Raw genomic sequence first — 14,537 nt, forward strand, 5'->3', positions numbered from 1 at the left:
TCAGTGGGAAGCGCTCAGGTTCTCCAGGTCCTTGGCGGACGGGGGCCGGGACAGGTGCGACGGGGCGGCCTCCTCGTTGGCCACGATCGGTGGCAGCACGTTCTGCCGGAACTCGCCCATCACGTTGCCGGCCGGGTAGTAGTACGCGACCACGAACAGCTTGCCCGTCTTCGAGATCGACTTGCTGACGCCGAAGTATCGGCTGCCGCGCCACACCATCTGCGAGAAGTGGCCGGTGTTGACGTTCGTGTGCAGCAGGTGCGACTCCTTGAAGTAGTCGTACCGGCGGCTCGTGCTGTACCAGTAGGTGGCCACTTCCTGACCTGCGATGGGACGAGGAAAAGGGGGAAGGTGAAAGGATATACATTAACAGGTGATGTGTTTTTTTTGTTGTGTGAATTCAAACAAATAGACGCTCTTTTTCTAAGTTAACACTAGAATTGCGGAGTTTTGACCGTGTGCAACTCTACCTCAACCATTACATTGTTTCCTGGAGTTTACACTATAAACTAAATATCATAATTTACTGTTATGTTTAATTTAATTTAATACTATTTCTTTTACAGAATTCAAGAACAAATGTACTTCAATCGGAAGTATATTGTTGTAAATTTGCAGTTTTAAAAAGCTCACTTGACATAGGTTTCATAAACGTCTGAGTCTGATTTGGGCAAGCAAATAGATTTTTGTACTGCCTTGCTCATTTAATAGTGTCTCAAATGTGTAATAATGGGCAGATTTATGTCTCGGGGTTTTGTTTATACTCTCGTTGCGAGGCGATTATTTGGAGTGCACCTTCTTCTAAAACATCTTTGATTCATTTATTTGACACGAGTCGATGCAATTGAACCAAAGTTTTACTTATTATTGGCAAATTATTGATGATCACAATCACAAATAACACATACGTAAACTTACCATCATTTAAGCAATTCAAACCTTAAAATTTTTTGAAAACAATAATGTTTTCTTCGGTTTTAGACCAAAAATTTTACAAAACTGTAAAAAAGCAGTGTGACAATTTTTTGAACCATTTTCTCGACTTGGCGGGACTGTGAAGGGGTTAACATACAAGTTACTATCTTTTTTCAAAGGTAGAAATTCTTTAACCGTAAAAATAAAACATCTTGCAAACTAGCCAAATTAATTGATATCATGTATTTCTTTTACATCTTAGAGATTGATTACAACATAAGGTATTTTTTATTATCTTGAGGTATTTAAAAACATTTTTTATTATTTTCTTTTGTTTTTCTAAACCTGTTTTTTGTCTGAAATACTTAATACTTTGTCCGGAAACTTAAATATAATAAGACTTTATAAGCGCCTTTTTAGAGTTTTTGATAAAAATTGTAACTATTTTCACAAACGGCATTGTAAACCTCAAGAAGACTATGAATATTTATAAAAAACCAAACCATATAAATGCGTTTGTTTAACTCTAACTTTTATGCATTATTACATACTCTAGTTCGTCGGAAACGGCTAGTGAAAGAATGTTGAATATTTAGTTTTTATGAGACTGTTTGTCAAAAACTGCAGAAACCTCAAATAACCACCTAAATAGAAATGTGATAAATCAAAATTCTAAGCCAATAGATCAATCGCCTTGCTTACCGGAAAGATCCGTGAGCAGGCTGTTGGCCGGACAGCAGAAGATGTTCTGGCCGTAGTTGGTGCCGCTCTGGTAGTACAGCTCGTTGGTGCTGGCCAGATGGTTGGCCCACTGCTTGGCGTACTCGCACAGCTCAGAGGAGACGCTCAGGGCCGGCGCACCGTGCCGCATCCGGTACTCGTTGTGCCAGCACAGACACTCGAAGATAAACTCCTTGTCCATGACGATCTTCACCTTGGGCGAATCCTCGCCGCCCGCCGCCTCCCCACCGCCGTTGGCGCCGCCCTTCGCCGAACGCTCCTTGCGCTGCTCGGTTGGGGTGGCCTTCGGTAGCAGCGGTCTGTTGTCCAGCGCGTCCTGCGTTTGGCCCGTATCGTTGATGCTGATGTCATCCAGGCCGGCCACGGAGGCTGGCGGTGGTTTGCGGCCATTTTTGTTCAGATCGCATGCGGCCACCCGTTTCCGGAGGTTGGCCATCACTATCGCTTCCTCCCTGGGTAAATCAGAAAAGTAGGTAAGGAGTTTATAAAAGTTTATTTCCCAGCAAAGGTTTAGTTAGTATTTAATTGAATTGAAGCTTAATGTTATAAATCTCAAGGAAAAATGCTTGTATCATTTATTTAACTTCTACTCGTATTGATAATTAATTATCACCAACGAACCCTCCCTGTCACCATACATCATTTCAATTAATTCCACACTTTCTCATCCTCGCTCGACCGAAGTAAACTCATGACCTTCACCTCACAAGACCAAAAAGTGCTCCAGCACAAGCACTTGCAACAATGGCTCCAAATAGTCTGGGAAGGTCTTATGGGGTCGGTCTCACTTGACCGTTTAGGAAAAACAATCTCTTCCTAGCACATCCTTGTGCACAAACGAGACACACGTTTATAGACCACAGCCTTGCTGTGCCATCGGTTTGAGGAAGGAAGTTCAAGTGCGCTGCGATTTGCTGTTCACTTTAAAGATCTTGAGATAGAGCGAGGAAAAATGTTTCCCCAAGGAGCAAGCACTTCCATCTCCATTGCGATATGACACACCATCGGCAAAGCTTGGCGACACTTGTGCACGGTAAGTGGAACGTCTTTACCCTTAGTTGGAGTTGAGCGAGCTTAGTGTTGTGGGGAAATTTATGGCTCCGATTAAATCATCGGTACTGGAGTGAATAATATATGAGCCTCCGTCGAAGCTTCGTATCGTACTGCCAAAGTCACGGTGAAAACTTTGGAAACTAGTAGGCTTTGGAAATGAGGATGCTGGACACGTGTCCTTGCCCCTTCGCCTCCGGGCGAAGATGAACGATATGGCACCAACTGACACACCGATGACAGGTGACGTGCAGTTGTGTCTCACTGCAGTGAATATAAATTGATTCCTCTGTTTCTTTTTCCCCACCCCCTCTCCTGGTATTCCCAGGATCGGCGTCCTTCGCCTAGCAAGCTCTAATCCTTCCGGAAGGTCGGTAAGGCACAGCGGTAAGCTCGCGTGACACTTGGACACGCCGCAGTTCCGCAGGCCTCACGTTCCCCGGGAAAGGCCCCCGAGGCGTGGCAATGCGGCTCCGAGCACCGCATGATCGGCGTACGATTAAGGCTCCGGACTCGCGCCTTGCCTCAGCATTCTTATCTCTTTGATTTATGACTTATTTTCGACTTCACGGGTTCGACTCTTAACGGCTTTTCACGCACGGCACGAAACAAAACACTCCCGAGTGCGTACCACCCGTTCGCTCCAGCAAGCCACAATCGCATGAATACAACAGCTTCTTGCTTGGTTCAGTACCATCCTGGCCCTTTTTCGTCCGCGGTTCCCGCATGCAATGGTGGCAAGAAAGCGTGGAATTATCATTAACATAAATTACTTTTAGATTAGGCGAGTTGTGTTTTCCCCTTCCTTTCCCTGAAGGTTGCGTTGTTCCTCGCTTCTTGCGCTCCAAATCACTATGAATCACTGTCCGGTTCAGCTTTTTTTAAGTGACCGAAGCAAAAGCAAATCTCCGTTTGAAGTTTTTTGCCCGAATGGACTCAATGTCGTAATCACATCAACGACTGCGGAAAATCATCCAAAAAATCGGATATAATTGTTGATTCGGAACGGTGTGCGGGCTTTTTTGTGTGTGTAAAGGTGAGCTCCAAACGAATTGCGAATTGCGAGAAATTATGGTTTTTACTTTGAAAACATTTGTGAAATATATCTTAAAAAAATGGATATTTCTTTAACGATGATAATACTATCAGTGAGCTTTCGTTTGTTGTTTTTAAATATGGTTGCTTTTATTTATCAAGTATCGGTTGTGCCTTAAAATTAAAATTTGGCGAAGGAAAATAAATCTGCTCAATTTAAAAACAGCGTTATGAAAAATATGCACTGTACAAGTGTAAAATTAGATCACAAAAGATCTACACAAAACTATAGCCATAAGACACTATAACAGATACCGAGTATAATAATAAATTCATCATTTTAATGACATATAATGAGCCAATACTTCTAGAAGCAATCAAATGGTGTAGGCAATTCTTTCCGTATTTTCGTACTATTATTTTCACATTTTCTGTCGTATTTTATTTTTCCTTCTAATGACAAGCATTGCGACGACTTGGCCTACACCATTAATGTTGCCATCAATTTTCTTCCCGCTCGCTTCATGTACAGTTTTTCCGACGCATCTTGTGCCTCTAAATTGTGAAGAAAAGTTTCAGCCCACTTTACACAAACGGTGGGTGGGTGAATAGAAAATGGAAGGCAATCGGACGCTATCGCATCTCCGACCGACACTCCATTAGCCACACATTTAAGATTCCATTTAGTCATTCTTAAGTTTTTCCTGTCGGCTTACGTTTACGTTCGGTGGACCACTCTTCGAGCCGTGGCTGGTTCACCCAGGTCGCCAGGTTTTTCCTCAAAAGAAGCGGAAGAAAAGGCCCACCCGGACGCACCAGAGGGCACGAACGAGTGCCGACACGTGAGGAAAGCCCCAATAAGCAGCGTAGTTTATCAAACCAAATTACCTTTTGGTCGTCCGTGTGCGCCCGTTCTAGGTTAAGATGGGAAATTGGAACGCAAGGGCAAGATCTGCACGCGTGCGTCACTTGCCGGCTCGGTTCGATCGTCCATCTGGTAGGCTGCGGGCTGGGTCATGATTAATTCTGGCCATCCTAATTTCGATGACGTAAATGTAGGGAGAGTTTTTCACCCACTCGAGCGGCGATATTGCTTCCAATGAAAATGGTGCCCGAATGGTCTTCGATAGCATGTATTTCAATAATCCTTTCGTCGCACGATGTTTAATTATACTACTGCTTTTATTTCTAACATCATCATGCTTTTCTGCTATAAAACGGTTTTCAGTTTCCTTCGGTGTCGTACGCAAAAGAAGCATTTACCACCAGCATCGGAAAGGTTCAAGTTCGTTTCAAAGATAATTTAGTTCACAGGTGAAATGTTTGCGAACAGCGTGGAAAATATTCTAAAGTTTCAAATGATAGGCATCTCGTTCTTTTAGAAATTTCTAGACAAATTTGTACAAAAGAACTTTGCGATACGCTCTTCAGATATGTGAGCACCGAAAGTACACATAAAACAAAACCCTTCCTTGAAAAAACACTCCAGGCAGTCCTCTAAGCGATTAAGCGGGTCGGGACGGTATGGGAAAAACTTTTGCTGCAGAAGGTTTTGCCTTTTTCCGCTGTTTTATTTTTAATCTCGCCAGCAATAAAACCGCTCGACACTCCGGCCGGCCAAGTACGCTAACCTTGACATTTTCGGGAGAGAGAGGGAGAGAGAGAGAGAGGGAAACCAGAAAAAAAGAAAGCCAATTCATTTAGCTAAAACTTTTCCTTCGTTCGACCCAGTGGGAAAGTCCGGCCAGTTTCGGTACGAGCACACAAACAGCTACATATTTTCATTGACGTTAGAACTTATCTGTCCCGTTCGGGTTTGCTTCAGGCCGTTCGGTACGGGGTTTCATCGGCGAACCCTTTGCCAAATGTTTTAAAAGTATTCCGATTCTTTTAGCCCTTCCCTTCTGCCTCGCTTGCCTCGCCTGTGAGCGTTATGTGCGCCAAAAAGGGTTTGTGAAAAGCTGCAAACTTTTAAACGGTGTTGATATTGCTGGCATTGTTCGGAAAAGTTTAATGCATCCCACGGTCCGCCGAAGGCTATCATTGTAGCTGAGGTATATCGACCGTTGCGGTACGCCGTAAAATGCATCGTACCGAATGTCTGTAGGCTTCTTACGAATAAATTTCAGCAACATTTTTTGAGTTAATGAAAGAATTTAAAAAAAATTAAAAACTGATTCGGGAATGTGGTAAAAACAAAACATTTCTATATTAGTATAAACCTAAAGACGGTTTAACATATTATAGTATAGTGGGGGGTCCGCGACAGCCGAGCGGTATCTCCGGTTAGAAAATCGTCCCATGAGCGCCGGGGCTCACCACCTCGACGGCGTGGGTTCGAATCCCAACCGTGACCGGACCCTCCCCTGTACGAGAGGACTGACTATCCACGTACAACAGGGAAACAAGTCTCGTAAGCCCTTAACGGGCAGGCATGACCAAGAGGTCGTTACGCCAAGAAGAAGTATAGTCTCCTGTTAAAAGGATAGAGTATATTCATGCATACAACTACATTTTATGCATGTTCAAAAAAGTTTTCCTTCAACAAAACCTCTCGCTAAACTATCGACCGCACAATCAACACTCCTGTTTGCACCTGTTGCACCCACCATTTCCGCAGGAAGCTGCTATTTGCTTTTATGCTTCCATAAATGTGAAGGAGAATCATCAAAAGCCGTTGTAAAAGAGTGCAAAAACAGGCAAACAAAAAGCACCAAACCGAGCGGTACCCTCCAGCAAACGCGAACTTTATCGCAACGGGCCATTAATCATTCGCGTTAAAAAATTTAAATGCAGCTTATGGCTTTATAGCTTCATAAAGTCGTAGTTTATGGTGATTTTTATTTGCTATCTAGGAGCATTCAAAAGGAAATTAAAAAGAAATGTTGCATTTGTTACTTAGTATTGAACAAAGCATGTTTGACTTCGAAACTTTATTAAATATTTCCATGTGAAGCTTCTTGCAAAATGATTATAGAAACCACATTATTTATTTATCCCTTTAAAACTATCGCTCTTCAAAACATCACTGTGCCTTTATAGCTTCATAAAGTTGTAGTTCATGGTGATTTTTATCTGCTATGCTTGCATTTGTTACTTCATGTTGAACTGAGCATGTTTAACTTTGAATTTTTTTTTTAAATATTTCTATGTAAAGCTTCTTACAAAATTCTTATTGAAACAATTGTATTTCACTATTAACACTATCGCTCCTCAAAACTTCCCTTATCAACATACTCCGGTAACTAATATTTTTGCCTAACTCTGTCTTATTCGCATGCTTTTCTTAGGCTCTTATTTATAAATATGCTTTACCATACAGCTGTAATTTAAATGTTAAAATTACCTCATGAATCATAAAATAATTGGTTTTAGTTGAAGTAAAATTCTACGGTATCTTGATTGAAAAATGTATATCGAGAGCTTTTATAGCTTTCATAAATGTACATCTGTATTAATGCAGTTTTCCATTTGACAAATCAATGTGAATCATTATTGCATGAAAGCGAAAATTTCCTTTAAGAATTAGTTATCCTTTTTCCAAAAGGAATGTCGGGTCGTAACGGGATTTACATAATGAACAAATTCAAAATACGGTACTCTGTGTACGTCTGATAAAAACGTTCCAAGCGAAAAATGTAGTAGTGCAGCGCTTGCTTTGACAAAGGTTTAAATTGCACACCTTTTTTATCCACTCGACAAGCTCTGATAAATACGAAAGGCTTGCCATCCTTTAGCATCCTTCGCATTTTCCCACCTGATGACGTGCGTACATGACTCCAGGCGTTCCACTGCCGGAGTCTCGATACGGAGCACAATCGCATTGAATATTTATCACCCAATCATTCACCGAGCAAAAGAATTCCTTCCGCTCCGAGACCCCCGCCTCATCTTCGTCCTACGCCCAGATATTCCAGCGTCGAGCTAGGCGACGGCGTGGTTCAATCTACACCGGCTTCGACTTTCACTCTTCGGAATGCTTTTCTCCGCTTTCCGCACACACACACACACACTCTCCCCACCCCCCCGGAACCGCCTGCCAGTGACATTATCAGATTGATATGTAACACAAATCCTCCGGAATGGGTTTCTTGTGTCGGCACTCGCTCGGCGCCCGGTGAATGTTGCTCGGTGAATGCCAATTCCGGGCTTGGGCGGGTTTCCCTTGGCCGTGCGCGTGTCGCTTTGTACGACGGCAAGCACTGCGAGCAGAATTCCAGGGGGATTTTTCGTGAAATTGGGTCAAGATGGGAAATGAAACAAGGAAAACGCAAAAAACTGCACCGTGACATACGATGGAAAAATTGGCTCGATCTGGAAAGCAGCACCGGCGAGTCCATTCGAAATGGACGAGCGTTGCATTTTCCGAACGCCACGAGGGAGGAAAGTGCAACCATAAGGTAGTTTGCACACAACGCGACCGCCACGCCAACGGTAAGAAACTTGCCACAATTTATGGTCTCGTAATGTCCGTTATTGCTACGAGGGTGGATGAAATAAAAAAAAAACCCCCGACAACGTTTTCCATAGCCACCCCGACCCTGGCTCTGGCTCTCCTGGCGCAATGGGAGAAAAGTTTACGGCCGCGCAGTGGTGCAGCAGGAAAATTCGTTTCGTGATATCGCAACTTGCACATCGCCGGTGAAAAACGCGACCTGCACAAGGATCGCACCCGTGACCTGGATTATTTTCCACTCCTACGAAATCGCACTCATTGCTAGCTGCTTTCATTGCTTATCTGAACAGAGACTGCTTGGGGAAAGGAGCAATCCGGCTTGGAGAAAGGAGGTTGGATGAACGGATGCTTGCCATTGGCGAGGCCATTCTTGCAGCGGACACGTGTCTGGATCGTCACCACCGTGAAGCGAACGTTATTTACATCCATTGTCCCTTACGTTCTCGTACACGGCGTGGCATTAAGCTTTGCCGTTTTCTGCTACGGGGCGAATTGGTTTGCTCAACGTCAACACGACGAAAGTCAGCGCCATTTGGAGCCCGCGTTTACGAGGTGTCTTAATTTCAACTTCAACTTCAGTGCCATCACCGCGCCACACTGAGACCAAACGAACCTTGACAACAGGTTTCTGGCCGCAGTGTTAAAGCTTCGACGCAACCAACAAGTTCGACCGACGATGTGTGTGTGTGTGTGAAGGTTCCGAGCGTCTCTGGTGGCGTTGTTGATGGTGGTTTAATTGGTTTGCTTATTAATTGCTGCACGTGCAGCTGTGCGGATAGTGGATGTCATATGCTTTTTTTACGGCGTGGAAAAGAGTGTATGGGCATCGCATGACGATCCCTCATTGCACGTACGCACAAGGATGGTACGGATGGGTTTGCATGGGAATGAATCGTTTTCTTTGTGACGAGCTGACGACAAAGAAAGAAACGCGATGGATGAAAGGACCTCAAGGATGGAACGCAACAAAAAAGAAAAAGTTATAAGAGCTCCTTGCATATTTGTTCTTTTCATTAAACCAGATGCTTCTTTCTTGTTTGTTCTAATAATAAAAAAAAGATGTGTTAAACAATTGTCGTAATGCTTGAAACAATAGTTAACCAGCTGCTTATTGTATGATGTCTAACCGTTATTGAATTTTTCATGTTTGCAAAATTGACTAATGAATTAATATAGCCAATAGCATGAACCCAGTGAAATGTTAAAAAATTGTTTCATGGGGACGTCGTTAAAAGTTATTGATACATAAAATACCGTATTTTTCCGCGTATAACGGCCCCCTTTTAGTTAAAAAATTACCAACGGCAGATTAAGGGGGTCGTTATACACGGTTCATAACTTTTCGATTCTAGCTTTATGGATTACCGGTCGATTAACATTTGAACGATTCGAGACTTGTTTGACAACTTTGAAGATTTGTTTACTACTGATTGATTTTTTTATTTATATTTGGTATTCGTCTTCAAAATCACGCAATTTTAACAACATGCCTCCAACAAAGAATATTTCGTATAAATCCTGTTTCAAATTAAAAGTGATTGAATGCGCAAAAGGGAATGGAAATCTTGCGGGAGAGAAGCATTTTGGATCACCTCCAAGAAGATCTACGTTCGTAGAGTGACTGTTCAAACAGGAATAAAATTGTTAAAGCTGGTGAAAATTAGAAAAAAAGAGTGAGTTTTTTTATAAACATTCAATAATGTTTTAAGAGGGGTGGGTCGTTACACACCGAAAAATACGGTATACAAATTAAATTGTGAAACATGTCAAACACAGTTTATAATACATAAATGATTGTATTTACATGTTTTTGATGTTAATGGTAAATCAACGATATTTATCAAGGATTGTGTCCCATGCTTATTATAATTAAAAACCCGAAATATCTCGAATAAATCAAAAGATCGACAAAATAAGTTTTTTAAAGCGAATTGAACAGACAAACTCAACTGGAAGGGTAAAATGTCTCTGGCTCAAAATAAAAAAATCTCTTCGCGAGCTGTTTAAAGATTTGAACACACATAACTTTGCTCGAAAAATTCGATTACAAAATTTTACCTTCTATTTAAGAATCATTAACAATCATATTAAACGCAATAATATCCATTGGAAAATGGAAAAGTTTATAGTTCTTCTATTTCGATACGGTTTAAGAGAAAGTTTACCCAATCTATAAGAAGCAGAACGAATAAATTGAGGGATATGTTATGTTTGAAATGTTCGAAACTGTTCTCCGAAATTCCAACAGAATTTAATAAAGATACATCGTAATTTTCCAAGTAGGGTTGATCAAACATTTACTAAATTATCAACAAAGTTACGGTGTCATTGATAACTAATAAAAATAAAGTGATTTTGTAAACTAGCCTTAAATGTAGTAAACGTACTTAAAAAGAAAAATTAAAGTGAAGTTCCACTGTTGTGAACTTGTTCACAACAAAAGCATTCATACGATACATGAAAGTGGCTGTAAAATAAAGCTGCTTCGTATCATTATTATTGACGGTATGTTCTTCAATACCGGTTGGATTATCACGGATAGAAAGACAGCCCTTCGTTCCCAAAACACCGATTTAAATTAAATTTGCAAAACTTTCTCTCCGGGCCTGGTTTAACATTGCTGTTTTCTTGAGCTTTTCGGTTGTTTCGCTTTTTTTTCGGATAGAACTAAAACAACCCATCGTGATCTCAAGGATCGAAACAAACACCCAATAACGATACGGTTGCAGTCGACCAAGTACAGCAGTTCTCAACTCCCCACGATACTTTATGCAACCGAACGCAAACACGGCCGCCCCACCCCCCTTGGGAGACATCGAGCGCAAATGCTAATCGTGCGCCATTTCCAGCCCGGCAGCCCCGACAGTTTATCGAGCAGCGCTCGATTGCCATTTAGAAAGCAATTACTATCCCATTTAATTGCCCCTCGGCCCCGGTTTCCTCGGGTGGCAGGAAAAGCTTCATCCGTCCCCCACGTCCCGCCCCCTCACCCTTACCTTCGACGGCTCGGTGCCGGCTTCACCGTACTGCCGGGGATGGTTTCGATGGGCGTGATGCTAAACTCGGGATTACTGAACTGGATCTTCTTGGAGGGCATTTTCACGCTGTTGTTGTTACTGCCTCCTCCGCCGCCGCCACCTCCCGCGTGGTAGCCGCCGGCCGCCCCGCCACTCGTCATGATGCTCGCCAGCCCGTTCCCGTTCGGATCGGTCCCAGCACTCGGCGGTCCGCTTCCGCCCGCCCCGTTGTTGTTGACTTTGTTGATCGAAATCAGCTCCATGTCGTTGCTGGAGAGCTTCTTCTGCAAGGCCATGATGAGTTTGCGTGCCGTTTCGACCGCACCACGGTCACCAAACACACACACTCGACACACGACACTGGTAATCAAAATTCCTCAACCGGCCCGTTATTATTTACTTGCCAAACATCGAGGTAAACACCCACGCGTCACACACGGTGAAGGATTATTCGCCGGATCTGCACTACTTTTCGGGACCACCCGCACTCGTGTCCCAGCTTGACACAGATATTGTAATTACACCCACGAAAACCACCAACCTGTGCTGGGTCGACAATGAAAAATGTTCACAAATAATTCCCCGTTTTGCCCGCAAACGGCCGGTTTTTAAATGCCTTTTTTAAAACACCCCCCCGATCGGGGAAGAACTCGAACGGATTCTCGCGTTCGGTGGAGGCGCACGGTGGTTTTGACCCGCGCGTTGTCATAGGGGGAGAGGAAAATTTATTTTTATCACTTCTTCTTCTGCACTAACTTTGTGTGTATAAATACTGTGTACGAATACACAACCGCCCCTCGGTAATGAGCTCGTTGAAAGCCGTTCACTCACTCGCAAGGCGTGTTTGTGTCATTTTAATGTTTTCATTCGTTGCTGTCATTTACCCTTCATTTTCTTCCCAACCCGTGAGGTGTCTCAAGTGTCGTCACGGTGCTCGTCCATATTCTCCCACTTTTGGCCGAAAATCAAACCACCGCGGTGCGGAATCCGAATCTATATCAACGTGATCTCTTGATGACTTTGTTTTGCCTGTGATTCAGGGCTTGTTTTGTACGTACTTGAACCCGGATGCCTGGGCCCAATACGCCTTTACTTCCGACCATGTGTGCCGCACAATTTATGGTTGTTTTCCACCAAAGTCCGCCCCGTGTTCGAAGTCGTGTTTATTTTTTCCACATTTCGATGCTCGTACTCTGCGACGGGGGTTTTTTTTATCACATTCTGCTGTATGTGTGTTTGTGTTTTTATGTGTGTGCTGGGTAAAGAAAAGGGCGTCCCATAACAGCGTCGACGATGGCGATCCGATGCCTTCGGCCCTCGAGGAACGGAACGGAAATCCGATTTAAGATTATCGAGCATCTAGTTTAATTTCGTCCTCCCGTTTTCCGCATTTCCGCCGCCATCGGTTCGGTTTGTTTGATTTCTTCACTTTCGTCTCCAAACGCCAAAGCGAAGGACTGGTCGTGCAACAAATGTTACCATTCGGGTTGTTTTATTCGTTTTGCTACTTGCGGAGAGAAATTCCCCCACGGGGTGGTGTAGGAACGGAGGGCAAGACAACGCCGTTTTCGGCAGCCGTCGCCCTGTTTTGGGACCAACCGTACGGTTGCTCGCTTGGCTTCGGGAAACAGCGTTCGAATATTGAATCACGGTAACAAGTGGTCCATAAAGTTGCCGCAGTGCCACTAATCCGGAGCGGAATTATGAGATCCGTCTTCGTCTTCGACCCGGTCAGGCTCGTAGCAGCAGCAGCGGGCAGCTTTTACAGTTCGATTTAATACTTCGGGTGGATTTGATTTATGTTTCGTGGACGAAAAACAATCAACTCGTTGCGTTCGCCGTACTGGCAACAACTACGTTCGAAGCAGAAAAATGTATTTGTGCACAAACTCTTTCTCTTTTTTTTTGTCGATGCCCGCGTGGAAACAGAATTGGTTTTTGGTGGGTCGGTTGGGATGTGTTTTTTTTTTCGTACCGATCCAATCTGTCCGTATCGGAACTGCGGTCGAAACAGTCGTGACGGAAGGAAAAACTCACACACTCGCTCACTCGGGAAACGCTTCCACTTCCGATGGTCGCGCAAACGACACTGAACGACACTCGATGGCGGCAACCCGGCGGAAGCTGTTGCCCGACTCACGCTACCGTAACGTCGGTGGGGTCCGGCCCCAACGCCATCGTTGCTTTCCTATTCGCAGCTTAGTTTTGTCTTTTTTTCCTTTATTTTTCAACTTTCCGCTTTACGCCCTCGGATGAAATCGAACAATTCTCCTCTCCTGATGATTTGGGTTGGCTTGTGGTTGGTTTCGGGTGGTAGGGTTTCAGGTGGACTTTATTTCTTACGCCTTTGGTGCCGTTCGCTTCATCGTTTGCGGCCCGAAACGTAGCCGTTCCTGGTACACCACCACTTGCGAGCACGGGGTTTTCCGAACAACTTTTTCACTTTGTTTTGGCTTTCGCACAGTTGTTCACCTTATCGATTACGGCATCGCCCGCTTCGGCAGAAGGCGCTGGAGGCGGATTAACGGTGCTAAGTTTTCAACCACCCGCAGGGAAACCCGGATCACTCATAAGAAAACATCACCGACGGTTTGAGGTGGAACTAAATGTGGTCTCTTGCGTGAGGTCCTTCAGCAAAACTTCAACCTAAACACTTACACCACACAACACTAGAGTTCTTCAGAAGGTCCTTCTGCCTGCTGCCAGGGGGTTTCGGGTTCTGTGTGCTGGTTCCCTTTTGTTGCGTCCTGCCACGGTGAAATCCCGAGCACAACTCAGCAGCAGCGTCCTCGGACGAGCACATCCTGGCCAATGGGCCACACGCCAATCCCTCCACAGTTTCCACTGAGTGTCCTGGCGTTATGTTCCTGCCTTTGGGTGTTCGCAGGAAAAGTGGACATGTGCGAGCACTCACTGGAAGGCACGGGAAGGCTTTTCCACCACTGCGCATGTACAAACAAAACTTTTCCCGTGCCCGAGAGAACGTTGTTGGCTGCTGGTGTTCGAGAGTGGGTGTTTGAATGGCGAAATCAGCACAACTCTTAGTATATCTCACACGCCACAAAGGGGTTTGGGGGCAGGAGGGGGGTGAAACAAAAAAAAAGCGATCACAAAACAGAAACAAGGGTTTCCCCGAAGGTTACGCGCGAGGGAATGGCCGGGGGAGGGGTTGGGGTTGTTGTGTAAGTTAAATTTTCATTCACTTTCTTTTCGTGACCGAAGTTACTACGCCGGGCAGTCCCGTCGGTCCTCAGGCGCTCGGAGGTCAGAAAGGTGCCGAGAGAGAGAGTGGTTGAACAGCGTCAGCATTTTAATATCCTTCT

At 44.3% G+C, this 14,537-nt stretch overlaps 1 protein-coding gene across 1 annotated transcript; it reads right to left on the reverse strand.

Annotated features, from left to right (window-relative positions):
• On the reverse strand, positions 1–11,510 carry LOC131282225 (uncharacterized). The gene is made up of 3 exons (XM_058311635.1): positions 11,194–11,510; positions 1,618–2,108; positions 1–323 (listed from the first exon to the last, which is right to left on the reverse strand). Exons 1-3 carry the CDS (start codon positions 11,508–11,510, stop codon positions 1–3), a joined length of 1,131 nt encoding a protein of 376 aa, XP_058167618.1.
• Between the last annotated feature and the right edge of the window lie 3,027 nt (positions 11,511–14,537).

This window comes from Anopheles ziemanni, chromosome 2 (genome assembly GCF_943734765.1).
Source record: "Anopheles ziemanni chromosome 2, idAnoZiCoDA_A2_x.2, whole genome shotgun sequence".
Lineage (NCBI taxonomy): Eukaryota > Metazoa > Arthropoda > Insecta > Diptera > Culicidae > Anopheles > Anopheles ziemanni.

What these genes read in the sequence shown, in the direction of transcription:
- LOC131282225 (XM_058311635.1), bottom strand. Translation starts at nt 11,510, where the DNA reads ATGGCCTTGCAGAAGAAGCTCTCCAGCAACGACATGGAGCTGATTTCG. An exon ending in CCGGCACCGAGCCGTCGAAG is followed by an intron (nt 2,109 to 11,193) that starts GTAAGGGTGAGG and finishes TGATTTACCCAG; the next exon opens with GGAGGAAGCGATAGTGATGG. An exon ending in CCTGCTCACGGATCTTTCCG is followed by an intron (nt 324 to 1,617) that starts GTAAGCAAGGCG and finishes GTCCCATCGCAG; the next exon opens with GTCAGGAAGTGGCCACCTAC.